This window comes from Nothobranchius furzeri, chromosome 7 (assembly GCF_043380555.1).
Source record: "Nothobranchius furzeri strain GRZ-AD chromosome 7, NfurGRZ-RIMD1, whole genome shotgun sequence".
Classification (NCBI taxonomy): Eukaryota; Metazoa; Chordata; class Actinopteri; order Cyprinodontiformes; family Nothobranchiidae; genus Nothobranchius; species Nothobranchius furzeri.
Window position 1 is genome coordinate 30,925,828 of NC_091747.1, and position 24,666 is coordinate 30,950,493.

General features: G+C 41.6%; 1 protein-coding gene across 1 annotated transcript in view; it reads right to left on the minus strand.

The window, feature by feature from the left end:
* The window catches only part of odad2 (outer dynein arm docking complex subunit 2), a 91,213-nt gene that overhangs the window by 26,802 nt on the left and 39,745 nt on the right, over positions 1 to 24,666 (minus strand). The window contains exons 4-8 of the mRNA XM_015954583.3: positions 11,832 to 12,065; positions 11,473 to 11,583; positions 4,344 to 4,498; positions 2,817 to 3,000; positions 2,667 to 2,728 (exon numbers count right to left, since the gene is read on the minus strand). Of these exons, the coding sequence (XP_015810069.2) occupies positions 2,667 to 2,728; positions 2,817 to 3,000; positions 4,344 to 4,498; positions 11,473 to 11,583; positions 11,832 to 12,065 (746 nt within the window). The remainder of the gene's footprint in view (positions 1 to 2,666; positions 2,729 to 2,816; positions 3,001 to 4,343; positions 4,499 to 11,472; positions 11,584 to 11,831; positions 12,066 to 24,666) is intronic.

The following is a 24,666-nucleotide window of genomic DNA, read 5'->3' on the forward strand; positions in this document are numbered from 1 at the left end:
GTTAGTAGCGAGTCCAGGACTGTAACTTGGCTGTCTGATAATTTAGGAAGTGTTATCCTGTCAAGGAATTCATTGATCTCGTTATCTGATGGGTTTATCTATGGTGAGTACAAAGTTTGGTAAAAGTCTCTGAAAGTGTTGTTTATGCTTTCAGGGTCATAAACTATATTCCTGGTTGAGTCTTTAACAGCAGATATGGTAGTTTTCTCTTTATTAATTTTTACCTGGTTAGCCAAAAATTTACCTGATTTATTACTATGTTCAAAATTTTCTATTTGTAGTCTTTGTGCTAAAAATTGTGTCTTTTTGTCAATGATTCCATGAAGTTCTAATTTAGCTTTATGTAATTTGCTCATTAACTCTTCTTCTGTGGATGTCTCTAAAGACTTAATGATTTCCTCTAACTCCTGAATATGTTTGTTTTCAGTTTTTTTCTTATGTGATGAAAAAAAGATTATTTTACCTCTCATAACTGCCTTTCCTGCCTCCCAGAGAACAGATGCTGATGTTCCAGGCAGGTCATTATGTTCTAAATATAAAGCCCACTCCTTTTTAAAAAAATCTATAAAACCTTCATCTTTAAGCAGTGGTGTATTAAACCTCCAGTTTTTGCTTGGTGGGATTGTCTTCTTATTTACCAGAGTTAAAGAAACCGGAGCATGGTCGCTGACAACTATGGAGTGTATCTCAGTGTCTGAAATGTCAGCCAACAATGAGCTGCTGACTAGAAAATAACCCAAACGTGAATGAGAGTGATGGACGTGCAAAAAAGTATACTCTCTACGGTTAGGATGAAGAGATCGCCATGCATCACACAGCCCATAATCACTCATGTACTGTTTAACTATATTAGTGGATTGCCAATTGTGCAGAGTCCCAGCTGTACTGAGCCTGTCTGTTAAAGAGTTCATCCAAAAATTAAAATCGCCTCCAAGTATAAGTGGACAGTCCAAGTGTTCGGAGAGTACAGAGAAAAAATTATGAAAGAATGAAGGGTCATCAATATTTGGACAGAATATGCTGACAATACATAAGCTTTGGTTCTGTACAGATATTTTTAACATTATAAATCTACCCTCTGGATCAAAGACTGTGTCCAATACAGTGAAATTGATGTTTTTGTGTATTAAAATAGCTACACCCTTTGCCTAGAGTTATAGCAGGCAGAGAAAATGCTGGGAAACTCTGGTATTTTAAGTTAATCTGTGGATTTGGCAGATCTATGAGTCTCTTGTAATAATATTACGTCTGCTTGCACTCTCTTTAGCTGATCAGAAATCTTTAATCTTTTCTCTCTGGAGCCAGCTCCATGTACCTTCCATGAGACAAACTTTAGTGCACCCATAGATGTGTGTGTGTGTGAGTAGCTAAAATATGACGCCTTCATGTGAATAAGATGTAATAAGTATATAAATGTATAAAATAGTTTGTTAATAAATAACAGGACAGGGGAGCTCAGTCCTGGGTCGGAGCCGGCCCGCAACAGCGCCACAAGCTGCAGCAGGCGATGTCGGGGCAGAGGAGCTGAAACCTGGGCTGGATCCAGTGCGCAACAGAGCACAACAGGCTCCGGCAGGTGATGGCTGTGCGTTTTTTATTTCCTGCAGGGCAGGTGAGCTGAAACCTGGGTCAGATCCAGCCCGCAGCCGCGCGCCACAGTCTCCAGCAGGTGATGGCTGTGTGTTTTTAGTTCCCTGCGGGTCAGGGGAGCTCACTCCTGGGCCGGATCAGCTGCGTAACGGTGCACCACAGGCTCCAGCAGGTGATGGCTGTGTGTTTTTATTCTCAGCAGGGCAGGGAAGCTCATTCCTGGTCCGGAGCCAGCCCACAGCAGCACGGCATAGCCTACATAATTTGGTATATAAGTCGCTCCGGAGTATAAGTCGCAGGACCGGCCAGACTACGTAAAAAAGTGCGACTTATAGTCTGGAAAATACGGTAGTTATTAGAATTTGAGATAAATTAGCAGGCTAAATACATTTCATATATTTCTAAAACTTAATACTTGTTTGTTTCTTGTACAGCCAAGTAGCCTTTATTCTGGACTCAGTACAATTCACCAAAAGTAAAGAGACATTATAAAGATGAAGTAAACACAAGATAACTTACTGGAAGAAACAGACTTATCATGAGAACCAGAACAAGAGAGCCTGATAACAGTCATGTGAACATAATAATTAAAAAGTATGTATGTGTAATAGAAATAAAAATATATTAGAATTAGTGTAACTCACGGTGATCCAAAAAATAAATCAGCCATAGCTGATTAGCAATCATGAAATGAGGTCTGGGAGTTTTTAAGTATCATTTTTTATTACATTTTTTTCTGAGATCTGTTAAAAGGTCACCATGGCAGCCTCTGTGTCTTCAACATCACACGCACACACGCACACACGCACACACGCACGCACACACACACACACACACACACACACACACACACACACACACACACACACACACACACACACACACACACACACACACACACACACACACTAAATTGCAGAAGCCCAAGTATTCCTGTCTTAAAATTAGCTATGAAAATATGAAAAAAGGCTGTTTGAATTTAAACTCTGACCTGTTTTCTACTAGGAATTTAAGCACCTATGTATGTGTCTTTTTGTAACATACTGTGAAAATGAGAAAATATGTCACAAACTTACGCGACGCTACCCTCATCCGTGGCACATGCACCCACAACCTTGGTTACATTCACCAGCAGAACCTGGTTAAATGACAGAATGAATACAGCATTTAATATGTGTCATGAAGATGAAACAACATTAAATGTAGTAGGGCTGAATTTTAAATACCTGGTTTGGATCATTGAGCAGATTGATCAGCAGCTTCATGCCCTGACCTTTGACAATGGCAGCCCTGTTGACTGGCATCTGAACAAACTCTCCTAGGGCTCCTGCAACATTAACTAGGACATCATCAGGCTGATAAGCTGCTAGCAGAGCAACCAGAACCTCCTGAGTATTATACTCCTGAAAGCTGTTGAGAAGGAAAAGGAGAATGATTGTGCATTATAAACTAAATCTGGAACTCTGTCCCTTTGAGCCTGAGATCAGTGTAGTGTACCAAATAGCCATCTACTTCATCAATGTGACCAAAACTTTACTTCTTTATACAAGTCAATCTGACACTGTGGTGCCGATATGAAGTCTATGAACTGTCCTCTTTGAATTAAGTTTTACTTTAATGGCTCATAAAGGACTTTATAACTTTATATTTTTATATAATCATATTTTGTTGAATGGAAAACATGTTTAAATCCAAAGTGTTTTAATAATGTTTCCAGTAATCTACATTAATGAATGGTGGGTTATTCCTGTAATATTTGTTTCAGATCTTAAACTACACCAGATCTGTATTTATTGAATTTAGTAATAGTAATCTATCAGTATGAACACATTAATATTACTGCATTATTGTGAACTCCATCTGGGTCTGCTTTTGTTCTGTGTTGTCCTGTTTCACTCCGCTTGAGTGCTTGTTGAAACATTATATTTTAACAACAGAAAATATCCACTATTTGTATAATTCTTGCATCTTGGCTTCTCTGCCTCCTGGTTTACCTGCGCCCCGTGTCCCCGCAATACAGCCTTCAGCACCAGAGACAGCTCTAGGGTGACCCTCGCTTCAGGACCTTGGAGAGAGGCACGCCAGCCGCAGCAGCAGCTGAACCCAACCTGCCTCTCCTAAGGACATTTGAACCGGACACCTGCCTTCATTCGGGGATGTCCAGTACTAGTCTGTGATTCTCCTGTGACTGTGTGTGTGGCTCTAGCTAGGGCTAAACTTTGTTTATGTTTATGATATATTTTATAATGTTTATTTATGTTTATGAAAAGACATTGTTGTTGTTGAGCTGAATATCTAGTCCTTTGTTTTAATGACTTGTGTTTCTTCAGAAAACATTTAGTAAAGAGATTTTTGTTTGGTTATGGTGATAACCTGTGAGCTAAGTAAGCTGTAGGCCTTTGTAGCATCGTTTTGTTTACAAGCTGTAGTTAATCAGTTTGCTTTGGCTTCTTGCTTCTTCTCTCTGTTAAGGCAGGGAGTCACTTTCAGTTTCTCCCCCTTTTGTCGTTATGTTTATTTTGTAAGAAACAACTTTGTTTAATAAACCGTTAACTTTGACCACTCAATACTTCCTTATTACATCGCAGTACAGACCTCCTTGTATTTTTTCACTGTGTTTGTCTTCTCACCCTCCTAGACGGTCAGAGGGGACATAACAGTTTTCGACCGGAAAATGGCAGCTTGCCAACTCAAGCCATGCATTTGCATAAATCTGGTGTTAAAAGGTTTAGTGTTATAAATGAATCATTTACATTGCAACGTTCTCTGTGCTGGCTGAACACTTCCAGATAGCTCCGGTGACAGCGGCCAGAAGCTTCTTGTTGCCTCTTTTACTGAGCAGAGAAATTAGTGGCTGCAGGCCTTTCAGTTTGCGCACCAGGTCACAAGTTTGTTTGTCCGCTGCACACTGCAAAGTGAATGAGAAAAAAAAGTATTAATTTATTACATCAAGACCGGATTACTGTAATTCATTACTCTCAGGAAGTCCACAGAATGTAGTTAAAAGTCTTCAGCTTGTCCAAAATGCTGCAGCTAGAGTTCTGATGAGAATTAAAAAGAGAGATCATATCTCTCCTGTCTTAGCTTCCCTACATTGGCTACCTGTTAAATTCAGAATAGATTAAGATCCTTCTTCTCACATATAAAGCTCTGAATAATCAAGCTCCATCATACATCAGTGATCTGATTGTTCCATTCGTTCCTAACCGAGCACTTCGCTCTCAGACTGCAGGTTTACTGGTGGTTCCCAGAATATCTAAAATTAGGATGGGAGGCAGATCTTTTAGTTATCAGGCTCCTCTCTTGTGGAACCAGCTCCCAGCTTTAGTCTGTGAGGCAGACACTTTGTCTACTTTTAAGAATAGGCTTAAAACATTTTTTTTTGATAGGGCCTATGGTTAAAATCTGATGTTAGCCTAGATCTGGACAAGTGGGGGAGTAGAGGGAGGTGGAGTGTAAAGTTGGTAAAGACGGCTCTCCCTTGCCCTGCCTCCAACATGCCTACATCTAAAAGGCTAGGTTATCCAGAGTTATCTCTGTAGTTATGCTGCTATAGGCTTAGACTGCTGGAGAACATACTGACCACTTTCCACACTCGACTACTTTCTTCTACAATCTGCTCTTTAACTGTATTATTTCCTGCTATTTCAGCTGTTAACTTTATTTTTTTCTCCAAATGCTTTTCTTCCCAGAAGAAGCTACAATGATGTTCTGTTGAGCTGTGGTGGCCTCATGGAGGGGGCCATTTTCGTGGGTGTTTGTTTGTGAGTTTCAGCTTGCGCGCTGTTTGAACCTCTTAGCACCGCGGAAATGGGTCCAAAGAAAGGACTGACAGTAGAAGATGGCGATGATATAAAAAAATCACTGGAATTTATGTGGGAGGAGATCTCTGTTGTGCAAATACAGCAGAAAGCGATCTTGGGCCTGGTGGAGGAAGTGAAGGTTCTCCGGATTCAGAACGCGGAGAAGGACAAACGGTTGGCGTATCTGGAAAACCGAGTGGAGCATCTTGAACAATATACTAGAATGAATGATGTAATTATCAGAGGGCTTTGCATGAAACCCCATTCATATTCCCGGGCTGTGACTGCTGGCTATGAGAGCTCTGAGGGAGGATTTGGGGGCAAAAAACTGGAACAGCGTGTGTAGAGAAACTGAAGTTGACAAGGCATATGATACATTTTTAACAATATTTAATACAATATTTAATCAGAACCGTCCAGTTATTCCGTTGAATGTAAAGCAAAAACAAATAGATCAACCTTGGATTAGTAAAGGACTACAGAACGCTTGTAAAAAGAAAAATAAATTGTATAAAGATTTCTTAAAGCAAAGAACAGAAGAGAAAGAATCTAAATATAAAAAATATAAAAATAAGTTAACAAATATCATTAGAAAAAGTAGGAAAGATAATTATATATAAAAATAATATAAAAAGAATATGGGACACACTAAACAATATTATTAAAAAAATCAGTCAAGACAGCACAATTACCAGTGGCGGCTGGCCAGTAGAGGGCGATAGGGCGCCGCCCTCCCAGTTTCCCCTGTGTTTTTAATTTTTATTTAAAAAAATAAATGAATAAAATTAACAATAATCACATATTCTAAGTTAATTGTGTGTTTTGTAACAAAAATAAATCATATATATATATATCTATATTGGTCTCTGCCGGTCTCTGCCGATCTCTGCCGGTCTCTGCCGAGAGGTGGAGGCTGTGTGCTGTTTTTCAATCGCCCAAACAAGACGGGACCAGTTGTCCAATTGCTGACAAGAAAATCAAAGGGTAGGAATGGGAATGTATCCAATCAGCGTCAACGTTGTTTCAGAACGTTTCAGAAGCATGATGGGCGATAGAGCTACCGCCAAGGCTTTCGTTGGTGTTCGGTAGAACTCGGAGAATCTCGACTCCAGCACGTTTTTGGTTGTGACTCGTGACGGTCATGACGCAGACGTAGACATGGACGCCAGTGCGCCTACAACATGGATACCGGATCTCAGCAGCCACTGAATTCAGTTCGGTCTCTTCTCCAGTATCCGTTCGAGAGGAGAACTATGGTGGAAAAACTTAATGTCAAAGAGCTTGGACCAGATCAGCCCGACGTAAAGATAAGCCAGCAGGACTAGGAGAAAGGTAAACTGTACACACGACGCTTCTCCCAAAATTGGTACACCAGGAAGCAGTGGCTAGCTGGATGCAATCACGCTAATGCGTTATTTTGCTTTCTGTGTTTGTTATTAAAAACGGCTGGGATCCACAGAAGGTGGATGTGGAACTTGTGTCTCATTGGGGACTCCATTCATTCTCTGACTGAGGAATGCAGCGCATCAGTGCAGCAGCCAACAAAGAAACGGAGGACGTCTGGACAGGGAGAACAACAGCAGCTGGGTGCAGAGGTAAGCTGTACATTACATTTCTGTAAACAAGACAATCAGAATCAGAAATCCTTGGTTGTCCCACAAACTGGGACATTTGTTTAATAACATGTACATTGTTTAATGTGCAATAACTGTAAAAACTAATTTCAACACACATACCTATTATACATATTTAATCACGTAAATGTGTATTTCAAGTAAATTTGTAAATACATCAATCTGATTCCATTTTACTTGTTACACTTCTGCTGCAGCAAACAAATTTCCCAGCTTTTGGGACAATAAAACATTTCTGATTCTCAATGAGATGTTTTTACATTTGAAGTAAAACCAGAAATGTTTTATTGTCCCAAAAAGTGGGAAATATGACATTTGTAAGATGATACTGATGACATTGTTTCCTATGAAAGTGTTTCCACTTTCCATAAGTCCTAACAGTGTAAATTTCTGGCATTTTGTCTAAGTAGTGTTTACTACCATTACTGTAACAGTGACCTGCTCATAATTTTTCGTGTTCACTAAAATGTTGAAATTAAACAAAATGTTTTTGTTACTTGCCTCTTGCATTGCCTATTTACCATTTATGGTCATGTTATTTTATGTGCAATTTAATGCAGTATTTTTCAACCTTGGTCCGCAAGGCAGCGTGCCAATAGTCAGACACACCTGGATTAATCAGTTTGTCCAATGATGTAGGACAGGAAATAAAAGAGCTGTGCTTAATTCAGGAAATAGTGAAGTTGTGCACAAAGCTCAGAAAGCACAAGTTTGTTTAAAAAAAAAAAAGCACAGCCCCACCAAAAATATTTTTCACCAGCCGCCACTGACAATTACAATATGTTTTTGATAATAATAGTGAGATAGAAAATATGGGGGATATAGCCAATGGATTTAATAACTTTGTTGTTAATATTGGGTCGAAAACAAATACCGGATGCTTTGTCAATGGACAACAGTAGTAATAATTTGATTGAGCAAAATCCCTGTTCTATGTTCCTCACAGCAGTTGAATAAATAAATAAATGCCAAAGTAAAACATCAACTGATTATAATGATATCGATAGCAAAACAATGAAAAATGTTATTGGGGTATTGCAAAACCACTCACTTATATTTGTAATTTATTATTTCTAACTGGAAAATTTCCAAACCAGATGAAAATAGCTAAAGTGGTGCCACTGTTCAAGACTGGAGATAAACATAGCTTCACTAATTACAGGCCTGTTTCATTACTATCACAATTCTAAAAAAAATACTAGAAAATTTGTTTAGTAAAAGATTGGATTTAGTTTTGGATAAATGTATGATATTATCAGAAAGTCAGTACGGCTTTAGATCTAATAGATCAACTTCATTAGCATTAATGGACACTGTTGAGGAAATCACAAATGCAATAGATCGTAAACATTTTGCTGTCTGAATTTTTTTGGATCTTCAGAAGGCCTTTGACACAACTGATCATAGCATTTTAATTAACGGTACGGGATTAGGAGGATTGTTTTGAAGTGGTTAACAAGTTATTTGAGCCACAGGAAGCAATTAGTGAAAGTTGGACAGTTTTCGTCAACATACTTGGACATTGCTTGTGGTGTACCACAGGGTTCAGTATTGGGTCCAAAGTTATTTATTTTATATATTAATGATATTTGTAAGGTTTCAGAAATATTAAAGTTTGTAATGTTTGCTGATGACGCAACTATTTTTTGTTCAGGGGAAAAATTAAATGAGCTAATGGAAATACTTTCTGCAGAAATGTTTAAGGTAAAAAATGGTTTGATAAAAATAAATTATCATTGAATTTAAGTAAAACAAAATACATGTTATTTGGGAATAACAAAGTAAACACCCAAATTGTGATACATATTGATGGTGTAACTATTGAAAGGGTGAATCATTATAAATTTCTGGGTGTTATAATGAATGATAAAATTAGTTGGAGACAACATATAAAACATATTCACAACAAAACTGTAAGAAGTATTTCCATATTAAATAAAGTGAATCATTTCCTGGATCGCAATATACTTCACATTTTATACTGTGCGCTGGTGCAACCATATTTAAATTATTGTGCAGAGGTCTGGGGCAACACTTATAAAACTACATTATCACCAATAATAATATTACAGAAGAAAGCCATCAGGATTATTAATAAAGCGGGCTATAGAGATCATACTAACAACCTGTTTTTGAAATCACGAGTATTAAAGTTTACTGACCTTGTTCAATTCTTGACATTACAAATAATATATAAAGCTAATGACAAACTACTCCTTGGTAATATACAAAAGTGTCATGGTCTACGTCTGCGTCCCCCCTCATGTGTCTCCTTGTGTTCTCCATTCGTCTCTAGGTTCTCCTGTTGTGTATCCTAGCGCCCTCTTGTGTCATTGTCTACGTCTTCCTCAAGTGTTCCCAGAGCTGCAGCCCCTCTAGGTTTCCTTCCCCCCCAGGTATTTCCCTCCAGGTCCTGTGCTCCCCATGGTCCTCCTTAGTCACACCCCTGTAGTTTCTCTTTCTGTGTTCCCAGATCTACAGCCCTCCAGATCATCTCTCCCAGGTCCTGTGCTCGTTCCTTCAGTCTTCCCCAGTCACCCCTCTGCAGTTTTTATAGTTTCAGCTTTTCATTTTATTAGTCTCTTTAGTTGTGTTTTTCCCACCAGTGTTTGTAGTTTTCCTTCCCCTTAGAATATTAGTTATGTTGCTGCTTTTCTTGTCTTTAGGTTTTACTCTTAGGTCATGTTAGTTTCCTCCCTGATTAGTTAATTGCTTTCACCTGGTTTCTCTCCCCACACACCTGCAGCCCATCTGCCTCCCATCATGCCCCAGTGTATTTAACCCTGTCTGCATCTCTGTCTGTTGTCGGTCCATTGTTTGGTGTCAGTGTTGCTTTTGTGCCTTGTCTCTAGGTTTTGTGCTCTATGTGAGCTTTTGTTCTCCTGGTATTCAGGACTTTGGTTTCTTGGCCTCCTGCCCTTTTTGGATTTTCTGTTCCTCATCCTAATAAAAGGATTTTACTTTTAAACCGCTCCTGCCTCGTGTCATCTGGTGTTATCTGCATCTTGGGTCCTAACCTCCTCCTAACTTGCAACGTGACACAAAAGTATTTCTCATATAGAGATAAACAATATAATTTGAGAGAGGAATGGAATTCAAAATACCTGTCTGTGTGGACAACAGTTAAAAGTCAGTGCGTCTCTGTTTGTGGGGTAAAATTATGGAATGGATTAAATAGTGATTTAAAGCAATTTCCAAGTATGACCCAATTTAGAAAGTGGTACAAAAATATGGTCTTCATGAGGTACAGGGAGGAAGAGGGATTTTGACTCAAAAAAATCCAATGAGTGGTGTGAGGGTGTAAGTGTACAAAATAAAACAGGGTGTGTTGTATGTGTAGTAGGGAATATTAATCGCTGTGTGTGGTGGATAAATGGAAAAGGTATGTGGAACTATTTTGAATGTAATGGTGTAAATGGGCCATTTGACTATAGATGAATATAGAAAATTTATGATGAATTAAGAAAACGACATTGTTCCTTTTGATCTTGAACAAATGGGAAAAGGGGGGTAGGATTTAATAAGCACTAGCTTCCTCCTACTCCTTTTCGTACAGAATATGATAATTACATTTTTGTGTGATTATCAGTGTGATTTTATTTTTAATGTCTACAATGACTGTTATTATTATTATTATTGTTATAGTTTTTTTTAATTCTTATAATGTTTGAAATAAAGACTTCATTAATTAATTAATTAATTCATTCATTCATTCATTCATCATGTGTCCTGGCTACTTGGACAAGGGAGATCCCTGTTTGGGTGACTGGTCAGTGTGCATGCCTTTCACCCGGGAGTCTAAGGATTGAATCCCAATCGGACCATTTTTTTATATCCGCCACAGATCTCTCTAAGAATTCACAACGTTGATGGCTTCAGCAACGCTGTGCCACTCCGTGGATTTTCTCTTATTTGTTTTGCAAAAGCACTTCCTTTCATTTCTCCACCTCACCCTCAAGTACCTCAATTTCTGCTTCTGTGAAATTGCGCTTCCTTGATCTGCCTTGATCTACGGTCGCCATTGTCATTGGCAGAGCACTGCAACAGCCGGCTTATGTATATGCATGAGATCCACAAAGCCTCCTGAGGGCGGGATGTGACTAAAAAGCAGCTGAGAACCTTTCTAGATAGTTTCTGACTTATGAAGCGGGGAGATTGCGTGCAGCTGTGCGTACCCCATATTTGATCGATCACAAACCTGCTTGGCGTAAGAACATTTTTTTTGCTCAGCTTAAGTACAGTCTTAGTAAGGATTCTACGTAATGTTTGATAAATGAGACCCCTGACCTGTATTGGAATGTTTACTGTGTGAAGGTCCTTGAGACGACTCTTGTCGTGATTTGGCACTTTATAAATAAACTTGAATTGAATTGAAAGTTGGTTTAGCATTTTTTCTGCATCAAATTTACTTGCATGATCAGTGAAGAAAAAAAGAAGCGAAGTACCTTAAAGATTGAATTGGCACAATAGGTTTGCAGCTCATCGTTGTTTTTGTGCAAGTTTCTTACAAAGTCCTTGACCAGATCTTCTGTTTGAATCACAGCCTGGCAATTTTCCTGTGAGACCACAAGATCACAACAGACATCACAAGCTGCTATTTACACGATAAACAAAACAAAACAAAACAAAACAAAGAAGAGCTTATAACCCTTTTATTTGGGACACACTATGACCTGAAACAATGTGATATGGCCCAACTTTGATATGAACCTGAGCTACTGTTCATTTATTTTGACAGCAGCTTCACAAAAACAAACAGGTTTGATAGAAGAGAACATGATTTGAGACACATGGGTACTCTCACCTCTGAGGCACATTCCTGCAGGATTCCCATAACAGGAATCAGCATATTCCCATTTGGAGACCTGAGCAGGCGTCCAAGCAGAGGGATACCACCTGCTTTATAAATCTCCTTCTTGTTTTTGGAACTCTTGCTCAAGCTCCACAGAGCTAAAACTCCGTAGTAAGCCACTTCTCCATCCTTCTCCTGGTCTTCCTTCAGGCTAGCAGAGTTAGAGACACAACTCAGCATCTTCACCTGGTCAGAGGGAGAGAGACCCCAGAAGTATCAGTGAACAAACACGAAGAATAAAGCTGCTTTCTGTAGTGTACTGGTAAGATGAAGTCACAAAGGAAACTGTTCTCCCTTGCCCTGCCTCTCACATGCCCCCTTTTAAATTATGCTGCTATAGGCTTAGACTGCTGGAGGACAAACTGAGCACTTTCCACACGACTACTTTCTTCTACCACTTCTCTTTAACTGCATTATTTCCTGCTATTTCAGCTGTTAACTTTATTTTAAGTGTTTTTCTCCCCAGAAGAAGCTACAATGATGTTCTGCTGAGCTGTGGTAGCCTCATGGAGGGGGCCATCGGCTTGAACACTGTTGCTAACCACTTAAACATTCTCCCTCTCCCGATAATAACACTTTACTCTCTTTGACATTGAATGTGTTGATCTGTTTATTTTAATTTTTGTTCGTGTCTGCTTTGTCTTCTCAAAGCCCCAGTGAGCTTTTACAGATGGCTGCTCATTCGGATCCAGGTTCTGTTGGAGGTTTCTTCCCGGTAAAGGGAGTTTTCCTCTCCACTGTCACTACATGCTTGCTTGCTGTAAAGTTTCTGACACAAGTCAGTGACTCGATGTAATCTGCTGGGTTCCCTTACACAGGGCACCTTTATCTGATTGGTATAATGAACTGAACTCAGTGAACTGATGACTGAGTTTAGTTGCAATGTTAATCGTGAAGTGCCTTGAGACAACTCTTGGCATTCTATAAACAAACTGAGTTGAACAGTGAGGTGTTGGCCGGAGTTGCCTGGGTGTTATGGCCACTCAAAGGAAGGAGTGTGAGGGAGGCTGCTGTGCTTGAGTAGAAACAACCACTGAAGGGATTTTTGTCAGCCTCAGACCAGTTCCCACTCACAGAGGTGGAAAGAGTACTAACTAACTTATTTATTTGAGCTTTATAAATTTCAATAGCACAGGCAAACTATCGGATCATGACTCGAAATCGGACCGATTTGAAGTTAAAAGATCAGATCGGGAGCCTAAAATGCTGATCAGGAAATCCCTACCTAAAATGTAACGGTATCGGCTTTTACTTAACCCAACTTGAACATTCCATGCACATATTATTCATCCAATTCTCCGGCTTTATCTACTCTAGCTCAAAAGATATTATATTTGACATATTTTCGTTTTATTTGGCCCAACTTGTGAATAATTAGGGATTTGCCCTGTGTAGTGAGAATCTGCTGTCCTTAGGGCTTGTAGCTGTGTGTAGCTAGCAGAGGTGTGAAGTCACTACTTTGCAAGTCACAAGTCTTTCCAGTCAAGTTTCAAGTCAAGTCCAAGTCAAAGACAACCAAGTCCAGGTCAAGTCCAAGACCTTAACTTTGAATTTTCAAGTCATAATCAAGTGATCTGTCCAACTTCAATTTAATGAGAATGATGATAAATAAATTCCAGAAATTAAGCTTTAAAGCTTCATTTATTTGATCGTCGATTCAAGTCGCAAGTCATTGGTGTTCAAGTCCGAGTCATGTCATAAGTCTTTATAGATTTTATCAAGTCAGAAGTTATTAAAATAATGACTCGAGTCTGACTCGAGTCCAAGTCATGTGACTCGAGTCCACACCTCTGGTAGCTAGCCAGCAAACAACCAACTAAAAGAAGCACAAGTATCTTCACCCAAGGCTTGTTTTTCGTAAATGAAGATCCTTATAAATGTTTCATCACCGTAACTACAATATACAGAAACAGAAAAAATACATTACTGACTAATGCACACATCTTAGCATTGCACTTAGCAATTAGCTTAGCGTAACATGAGTATGCTCACGCTGCTTACATTTGATCAACTAAGAAACTTTAACACATGCCCAAACGTTCCCTAAACAAATCGATACTTTCAAAGACACATGTTCTCAAGCTACAAGCATATAATGCACGTTATGATTGTTACGGTTTGTTGCGGAATGGGGTAGCTGTTCTAAGCTGACCTGAGGGCCGCCAACTGTAACAATGAACCATTTGTTTTCTCATTTGTGCGTAAACTACTTAAACTGAGATGATTGCAATTTTGCATAGATCATGATTAAAGCTAAGCATGCATGATAGGAGATTTGTGATGTTAGCAACCTAAATGATTTATTTCCTCTCTTTACTGGGGGGACCTCACATATAGTGGTACTTGTTTATATCGGTATCAGAAATGCATTGCTAGAAAAAGGTAAAAAGAAAAACACTACAACTTGAGGGTTCCCCATTATATCCAGGCTTACAAAGAACTTAATACAATTCAATTCAATTCAAAGATACTTAATTAATCCCAGAGGGAAATTAGAGTTTCAGTACACACAATTCAGAGATCAGACATACATAGGCAAAGACACGTGACAAGAACTGGTAACTGTGGTCATTCGCAACCCTGACTCGTGCTACCTTAATAGAGATCAGAGGGGTTACATGAGGATTGGTTCAGGTGGAGGAAGAAAAGGCACTTCAGAGTTACCCTCCACAGGGAGGGCAGCTTTGCTCTGCAAAAAACACCTCAGACAGAAATGCAACAGACTTCAGTCATCACACAACATAAGTGTCCACTTGGTGGGGTGGTGGGTTTGGGACTCTCCACACGTCAGTTCCTGCAGCCACGATAAGCAGCGCACGCCACCTCAGTCTGGACAGGGGAAGGAGGTCGTTGAGGTTTGGAGGGCACAGTGACTCCTGGAACGATTTGGCGGCCTTCACAGCCCGCAGTCCCGCCCAGGCTGGGATAGGAGACAGAGTTGCCATAGCAATGGCAACATTCCACATTTCTTCTGAGGGGGGAGTATTTGTTGCAGCCTTACAGGCTCAAGGGCACCAGATTCAGATTAGAAATTGTTTTGGGGCCAGACAGAGATAATTTCCTTTCTGTCTTAAAGTTCCTTTGGTCCTCAACCTCTCAAAATCCCAATAATGGCATAAATTAATCTATCCCAATCTGTGCTGATTTGTCCACTTTCTCCTTGATGGCATCCATCTTTTGTGCCAATGCATGAATCTCAGCCAAAGTTCCAAGCACACGATTCATCTCAGCAATTATGAGTCTGTGACGTCACAGCGTGGTGTAATCCATCCCTGAGCTCGGGGAGAGTGCCAATATTCCTCGACAGCTCGTTAATTTTCCGGTAAGCCAGGAAGCCTCCTAGACCAAAGATCAAGAAACCTGACACCAACACCACAAAAATCCAGACGTCTTCAGAATCCTCTACAGACAGCTGAGGTAGGCAAATCAGGTTCCACTTCTTCCAGGAGTCCATGATATGACCAGCTGGGTCTGTCCCAGAGGGGCATCCGGGAGCCCCTTCTCCCGTTCTCATTGTTGAAATTTTTTTTATCAATCACGTTAAGTGACCAACTAACAAGATCCATTTTAGTAATTTCAGTTTACAGTTTCCTGAAAAAATGCAGAAACAGCCATGCACCCAAAGACAGACAAAGAGCTTTGAGGGTAAGATAGGGAGGAGAGGAGGAAAAAAGCGTCTGCACTCTCCAAGAGCCGGAAGAAGAAAAAAGCTGCTGCTAAGTGAAGAGCACATCTTTAATTTACGTGAAGACGTTAAGGAATAGTGCGTTAAAAATGTTGCTGGTGTCCTTTAGCAGGTTGCTATTGTGTTTTGTAGATTTGGAGAAAGTGTTCAACCCCGTCCCTCGGGGGGCCCTATGGGGGGTACTTCGAGAGTATGGGGTACCAGGCCCTCTGATATTGGGTGTTAGGTCCCTATATGACCAGTGTTGGAGCTTGGTCCGCATTGTCAGCAGCAGACGTGGGAAGTAATGAATTACATTTACTCACATTTCTGTAATTGAATAGCGTTTTTATGTATTTGTTCTTTTTAAGTCATTTTTAAAATCTGTACTTTTACTTTTACATGAGTATGTCTTTGAAAATGTAGCAAAGTACAATTCTTTTAATTCATATCCATTACTAAATTAAAAACAACTATATGCTTAATAAGGCTTAATATTGCGCGTTGCAGCGTCGGATCAGAAAGAGAGACATCTGCATCAGGATTCTACTCGGTTCGGTAGCCGGACTCGGTTCAGTGTTTGAATTGTGTCTCCCCAACCGCTCCACACGGCAGCGGCAAAACAATGTTTAGAGCTCATGACAAGCAGATTTCCAGCGGTTTGCTCATTAAACAGATGACCTGCAGGCCTCTGTGAGTTAAAACATCTTTATACTGGAGCTAATTCAGTTGCAAACATGGGGTGTTCCTCAATGCCAAGGAACCTTGCCTTGATGTCTTGGTCCTGCCCCGGTTGCCTAGGTCATCAGCAACCACCCAGAGCTATATATATATAGAGAGAGAGTTACGACACTCCAGTAGACTTCCATGGAAAGAATGGAATGCGGAAGTCACGTGGTTCATATAGCTTCGAATATTTCCAAACAGCTCCCGCTGCTTCATTGACCGCAGTTCATTTTCTGTGTTTCGGAAGAATTTTCTCCAGTAAGTTGATGAAAAGTCATCATTTTTTTGCATTGTAAAGTGTTAGCTAATCACTTCGTACCAAAATAAGGCAACAATGATATTTTATGTTGCCAGTTTTAGCTAGATAACCTTTAATGAGCGAATTAAGTGCAGCTTGTTGATTGTGAGCAGGAGGGTTTAGACAAGCTTGACGAGCTGTAGACGGGTGTCACGTTAGGAGCCAGGATGAGGTTAGGACCCAAGATGCAAAAACCCAGAGTGACACAAAGGCAGGAGCGAAGTAAAACAGAAAATCCTTTATTTAGGAATAACTGTCCAAAAACAAAAAATCCAAGGGGCAGAAAGCCCAGATCCAAATGTCCAAAAATCCAAAAGAGCAATATCCAAGAGACCTAGAGAAAAAACCAAATACCTAGAGACCAAGAGGGGGGAATGAGACAACGCTGACACAAACACCAATGAACCGACAACACATTGAGACGCAGACAGGGTTGTATACATAAGGGCTGGGTGATTAGGGAATTGTGCGCAGGTGAGACCAATAAACAGAGAGGAGGTGCACAACGGAGCAGGGGAGGAAACCAGAACTAAAAATGGGGAAGGGAGCAAAATGAACTAAAGGGAGAATGTAAAGGAAACCTAGAGAGAACCTGGAGGGGGCTGGGGAACCACAGGAACACAGAAACCTAAGGGGAAAAAACCTGGAGTGGGCTGGGGAACACAAGGAGGCACATGAGGGGGGACACAGACAAGGAGACACATGAGGAAAACTAGGAGACACATAAGGGAGACACAGAACATGACAGTAACCCCCCCCCCCCCCCAAGGGGCGGATACCAGACACACATAAGACAAGCACAGGATGAAGAACAGGTGACCACAGGGGCGACGAGAGACCTAGAGAGTCCGAGGCCGGGAGATATTGGGGTGTCGGCGATGGGGGACCAGGGACCAGGAGGCACTGGGGGGCTGGCAACGGGGGACCAGGGACATGGAGGCTCTGGGAGGCCGGCGACGGGGAACCAGGAGTGGGAAATGGAGGCTCTGGGGGACCGGTGGGACGCCAAAGACTCTGGAGGAGGACGATGAAGGGACTCTGGAGGAGGACGATGAAGGGACTCTGGAGGAGGAGGATGAAGGGATTCTGGAGGATGACGGGGGACGAAGACGCTGGAGGATGACTGAGGGACTCTGGAGAATGACTGAGGGACTCTGGAGGATGACTGAGGGACTCTGGAGGATGACTGAGGGACTCTGGAGGATGACTGAGGGACTCTGGAGGATGAGGATTAAGACGGGGACTCTGGAGACGGGGACTCTGGAGACACTGCAGGCGTGGACCCTGCAGACAAAGACGAGGACTCTTGAACCGGCTGAGCCGCTGCAGGTGGAGCCTCTTGGACAGGCGGAACCGCTGCAGATGGAGCCTCTTGGAAAGGCTGACCAGCTCTGATCTCCGGGAAGAGGAGGAGATCGAGCTGAGCTGGTGATGATGACAGGTGGAGCTCGGGCAGAGGCGTCAGAGCAGGAAACAACTGGACAGCCGGTGCTGCTCTGACCTCAGGAGACTTCTGTTGATGGTTGCGACGTCGTCGACGAGAGGAGGTTCGGCCCATCAGAGGTGCAGAGATGGCGCCGGTCGTAATGGAGGAAGATGAGGGACAGCCCACCAGAGATGAAGAGGTAGCGCTGTCAGGACCAGGTAGAGATGTGGTGGCTCGGCCCATCAAAGGTGCAGAGATGGCGCCAGTTGAAACAGAGGAAGATGCGTGACAGCCCACCAGAGATGAGGAGGTAGCGTTGTCGGAACGAGGTGGAGGTGTGGAGGTTCGGCCAATCAGAGGTGTGGAGATGTGTAGGGTAGGTGGTTGCGGATAGTAGCCGAAGGTATCGTGAGGCTCCTTGGCAAAGACCCAAAAAGATACCTTCTCTATGGGGTAACGGTCGAAGTAGCAGGCAGCCCATCGCAGAGCTTAACCCTCCAAACAGAGCACCATAAATGATAGCTTGTTGAATTCAGAGGAATTCAGGTCCAGGCAGCCAGCACAGTCCTGAATAAAAGTCCAACAGGTCTCTGGGTCACCATCGTACCTGTACATCTGCCATAGTGTTGGAGTTCCTGGAGATTCCGTTGGGTCCAGTGTAGGTTGGTTCTTTCTGTCACGTTGCGAGCCAGGAGGAGGTTAGGACCCAAGATGCAGAAACCCAGAGCGACACAAAGGCAGGATTGAAGTAGAATGTAAAATCCTTTATTTAGGAATAACTGTCCAAAAACCAAAAATCCAAGAAGGGACAGGAAGCCCAGATCCAAATGTCCAAAATTCCAAAAGAGCAATATCCAAGAGACCTAGCGAAAAAACCAAATACCTAGAGACCAAGAGAGGGGAACGAGACAACGCTGACACAAACAACAATGAACCGGCAAACAAATTGAGACGCAGACAGGGTTATCAACAAGGGCTGGGTGATTAAGGAATTGTGCACAGGTGAGACTAATAAACAGAGAGGAGGAGCCCAACGGAGCAGGGGAGGAAACTAGACCTAAAAATGGGGAAGGGAGCAAAATGAACTAAAGGGAGAACATAAGGGAAACCTAGAGAGAACCTGGATGGGGCTGGGGGACCATAAGGACACAGAAACCTAAGGGGAAAAAACCTGGAGTGGGCTGGGGAACACAAGGAGACACATGAGGGAGGACGCAGACAAGGAGACATATAAGGGGAACCTAGAGAGGGATGGAGAACACAAGGAGACACATGAGGGAGATGCAGAACATGACAACGGGTTTATTTCAGTTTGTTTGATTCTACGTTTTAAAAATATTCCCCAGAGTTTGAAATAGATTATAAACTTTTTCCATTATTAGTTTTATTTGGGATTTTTTTGTACAATACGTTGCTGGTTGCTGTATCAACATGAACATGCATCAGAAATGGAAGCACAAATGGAGAGACCAATAATAAGGAAAAATGTGATTGTGAAGACAAGTAATTATTTAATATTTTTCAGTTAATAACACTGACTGCAGCGAACTGCTGAAGCATGAGACAAACAGGATTACGAACATAAGAAGATATGTTGTTCTATTTTGTGGTCTCAAGTAATAAGATGGCATGTTCTGTGTCTCTTTGCTCCTCAGCCCCTCCTGTTTCACTTCAGGTTTTCCTCTTGTGTCCCATTATTATCCCCAGCTCTCTGTAGATGTCCCTCAGGTGTCCTTCTAATCATTCTCCATTCCTAGTCAAGCTTATTTTAGTCTTCCTCATCCATCAAGTTATTTATTTTTTGCCCTCAGTCTTCAGGTTTAGTTTTGTGTTTATAGGTTAATGTTTATCTGCCCTCTGGTCAAGCTCTTTCCCTTCCCATTTTTGTTAATTGATTCCACCAGTTTCTCCTCAGCTCACACTCCTCACACCTGTCACCTGTTTCCCTGATTACCTCCCTCCTGTGTATAAGCCTTGTCTTGTCCTTCAGTGTTTGTTGGTCCATTGTATGTGTCAGAGCTGTTCTGTATCCTCCCGTGTTTTTGCCTGAGTCCTCGCTCCTGTTTTTGAAACTTCAGTTTTTGTGTTTTTAACTGCTGGATTAGGCCTCACCTTAAAAGAACAAAGAATTTATTTCTTTACCTCCGCTCCTGTCTGCGTTATCTGGTGTTCTGCATCTTGGGTTCAAACCTCCTGCCCGTCAGTGTGACATAAGAATAGAATTACGATATTTCAAGAATAGTAGTTGAACACAATAACTTTTAAAAATGAGACATTTTCCATAAAACTGCTCATTTCCACTTGCTTTATAATATTAGCATTTGCAATTTTGTTATTAAGGAATGACAAGAAATAAGAATTAATAACACAACTATCAATAAATAAATGTCAAAGAGTTACTAAGACAAAAATCTGATGTAACCATTAAAGGTTAAACTGTGTTGTGTGTCCATCTTCATGTTTTCATAGTGGCTGAGCGGAGAGCTGACCAGAAACAACGGTGGTGGCAAAACCCAGTTGGGTCTGTGATGGAGTGATGCACGCCTGGAGTGATTGCCATCTCATCCACAGTAAGCTCACAATCTCTTCCCATCTCTGTTGTAGGAGCCAAAAAGCAGTGTTCTGTGTACGTGCATTTTGACAAGTTGTTTATCAGCCCAGCATCCTGTGTACGTGCACTTTCAACATCTTGATTGTCCAGCTGCTGTGTACGTGCAGTTTCAACATCCTGTTTTTCGGCCCAGTTTAGGCAACTTCCAGTAAGTCTTGGCTTACTTTGACCATATTGGTTAATAAAACAGCATCCCATCATTTCCCGAAATCACGAGGGTGGGGGCCAGAAGAGTATAACCGATGCTGCGTGTTGTAGGAGAGAGGGCTTTTGCAGAAGGTTTCCAGCCGAGGCATTTAGATCGAGGCTGAAGGCTGTCCCCATGAAGTGTTGGTGATGTATTGCTGAATTGTACAAATAAAAGCCCCACACTGTGTTTTTGGACAAAAGCTGTCTCTCTCTTGTGTTTGATAAGGCAAAAGAACCACATTTTGGCTACCACGAAGCGGGAGTAGAGGTGTGCTCTCCGGATTCGGTTCACGGTCTGCGGAAACTTGACTCCGAGGCCCCTTATAGGTAAGAACAATTTTTGTTCAATTTTGGAGTTATTCCGTGGACTGTGAGCTGGTCTGGGAGAAAAAAACATGCCCTACTCATAATTTAGAATAACAACAAGAGAAGGCGCTTGTCCAGAGCAGCGGTGAAATTATTCATACATGTGTGAAGTCAGCTGAGTCATTTTGATGACAGACACATTTTAAGTGACAAATTAAAATGGGACAGCAGATTGGAATAGAATCTGAACAGCTGACAAGGTTTTGAGAAATCCAGTCTTTTGACTCGATAAGAGCAGAGACGGGGATTTAAGATAACAGTTGAAGAAAAAGCGCTGAAGTTGTGACAGAGATAAGCTTGCCAGTAATTCGGTTATTTCCCCGGGGAGTGATAAATTTCATGAGTTGTTGGCAAAGGCATGTGGTGACGTCATAGTAGCAGCGGAGAGGCTGCACGGGAAACGACAGGCCCGGGAGCTCGGGGCGACTGTCTGTTGAGTTTTTTTTGTGTGTGTGTGCGCTGAGACAAGCGTGTGTGTGCGCTGAGACAAGTGTGTGTGTGCGCTGAGACAAGCGTGTGTGTGTGTGAGACAAGCGTGTGTGTGAGTGAGGCCAGCGTGTGTGTGTGTGAGACAAGCGTGTGTGTGTGTGAGACAAGCGTGTGTGCGCTGAGACCAGCTGTGTGTGTGAGACGCCAGAGGTCAGAAGGAGGAAAAAGGAAAAAGGAGAAGAACTAGGAGAAGCCTTAAAAACAGTGTAAATGGATTAGCAATATTCACTGCAGTGCTAAATTTGATGTTTAATGTTATACAAATTTCAAAGTCTGTGATCTTGTTCTGATTAGCCTTTGAACAGAAAACCAGAAGTTAAAATAATAATAATAAGTTTTTAGAGTGACATATATATAAATAAAAAATATATGCTGAAGTGCACAAGCGTGATAACTATTTTTACCAGCTGGGTAATGTGAAATATGAGAAATATAGATTATGATTAATAAATAAATAATAATGTTTATGCGTGTTGCGTGTTTGGTATGAAATGTTGCTTCAGTGTCAAACTGCCTTGAAGTGTGTTTTTCTCATCTTTATGCAAGTGTGAAAGTTCTGCTGTGTGTGTGGTTGTTTTACTCGTGGAAGTGTTTGACAAAATACGTTGGTTTGTGTTAGGTTAGATAAGAAAAAGGTTTGGTGAAAGCTCAAATACTCTGAGTCTGTTTTAAACTATTGCTTGGATAAAATTAGAGAAAAACTGATTTTTATTCTGCTGATTCGGGTTTCTATTGTGGTTGATTTTTTCCTGTGTTGTAATGTTATAAAGCTGTTTGAGAGTTGTTAAATTCTGAAGGCTGGGTGCGGTTGATGTCACCAGGACTTGTTCGTTTCTCTGTACAGACATCCTTAGCTGTCAGACTCTCAGCTTAGACTGGGCAGAGAATCAGAATAGAAGTGTAAGCTCCACCCACCAGCTGTGTGTGCGTTAATTTCCTCACACACACAGACACAGAAGTACAGAGGCGATCCCGCCTCTGACTCCACCTCTGTGTGTGGATTGGTTGGTGAGCCGTAGGCGTAGAGAAACCCTACCCTGTGGGCTGAACATTGCTCACACACAGCTCGGACCAAGGATACGGCTATTCTTAGCCTGTCACACAAGCCTGACTCTGCAGGACAGAAGATTTGAGTCAGACTCATCTTGCAGCTTAACTGCTGGGGAAATAAATACATTAGGCATTAAGTTTTCTTTCAACAATAAATAAAGCTTTTGAACTAACTTTACTTTAGTGTTTAATCAGAAGAGATTTGATTTCAAGGCATTTATAATAAGAAGATAAATTGTTGAACATTTGTGTAAACAAAACAATAGATTACGCAAGACTACAGCATCTTATGTCACCAGTATCTGTTTCAACTTTCAATTTTTGTTCAATTTTCAGGAGATCATAAATAAACAAACTAGTTTACTAATCAGAGGAATAATAAGTGTTACTGAAACTGCAAAATGTCGGTCACGCCAGCAGGAATTTTGGGAGCAAAGAATCCGGCTTTAGCAAAAGAGATAAAGCACATGTCAGAGAAGTGGTCAAAACGGACGAGAAAACTATGCAATCCATGGCAATCTGAAGGCACTTTTGACGTAGTGGCGTGCGATAATTTGGAATTGAGAATTCAGGATCATAAAGCAGATGGGTCCAAGAAAAGACAGCAGAAAAGAGAAAAAGAAATTCAGATCCTGTACTTATTCAGGAATGAAGGAAAGATTTACAGACAGAACTTTAAACATGCCATTCTCAAAATGAAAGACAAATTGGACAAACCCCAGAAGGAAGTGAAGGCCCCAGCAGAAGAGGGCCTGTATCCCCTCTTGGGAACTGTTACAATTACGGGAGATTTTGATTTGCGCGACACATTCGACAAAGGTCCTAAGGGTTTAGATGTTGACAATGCAATTTTAAAATTAACAACATCACAGCAATCAGATGAAGCACCTGGCAAAGAAAAGCATGCAAAAGGAAGTGAGGAAAGAGAATTCGAACAGACAACTCCACCTCGTGGAACGCATCCAAAATACTGCAGTACAGAACGTCGAGCGGTAAGTGAAGGACGAAGGGAGATTGATTGTTTTGCAGAACATAAGGATTTTTTGAAAAAGCAACCGAAGGCTAACTCATACTGGATTGACTTTGAGAATAAGGATGTAAATGTACAGGATGAGCTAAACGATGTTGACCAAATTATACAGGACATATCTGAAGGCCTGCGGAAATCCTTAAATCACATCACAGGCACACATTCAGATGAGGTTAGTGAGAACACCACTAGCACAAGCAAGGAGAAAAGTTTCAAGCCTTTTTACAAACCAGGCATTCACTCACCAGAGCGTGTTGATCCAAATACAGGTCTGACTCAAGAGAAGGAAAAACCAGGTCCTAGCAGTGAAAGCCGTGATCTGAGACCCAGACATGACTTAAAACCACCTATTCGATACACTAATGATGGTCAGTACCCAATTTTAATTAAGGGCACAAGAGCTAATTATATTCCCTGGCAGAGCCTCGACCTCACTGGTTTGGTTTCGCGGCTGCCCGAGATACAAGATGGGGCTGGAAAGTGGATTAGGGCCTTCGAACAGGAGACAACTGGGCTAGTGCTTGCCCTTGGAGATCTCAAAGCTATTTTGGCTCGAGTTGTTGGGACATCAGCTATGGGAACATTGCTCGCATCCAATGGAGTCCAATGGATGCTGGACCCAATGGCTGACGGCACGGAGTTTAACACACACAGAAATGCACTCTGGAACATACTAAGAGCAGCATATCCCAACAGGATTGACCCCAAAGCCTTGAAAGGTGAGCCACTTTCAGAGACTGAGAGTCCTGCGTCATTCGTTGACAGGCAGCTCAGACGGTGGAAGCTGGAGACGGAGGAGGGTCCTGAGGGGACGCCAATAATGACTTCTCTGTTCCGAACATCCCTGATTTCCACTCTCCCGACTCCTGTGCGAGACAAACTGGAGGATGTGGTGGGACTGGACTCAATGCCACATGCACAGTTCAGAGACCATGTAG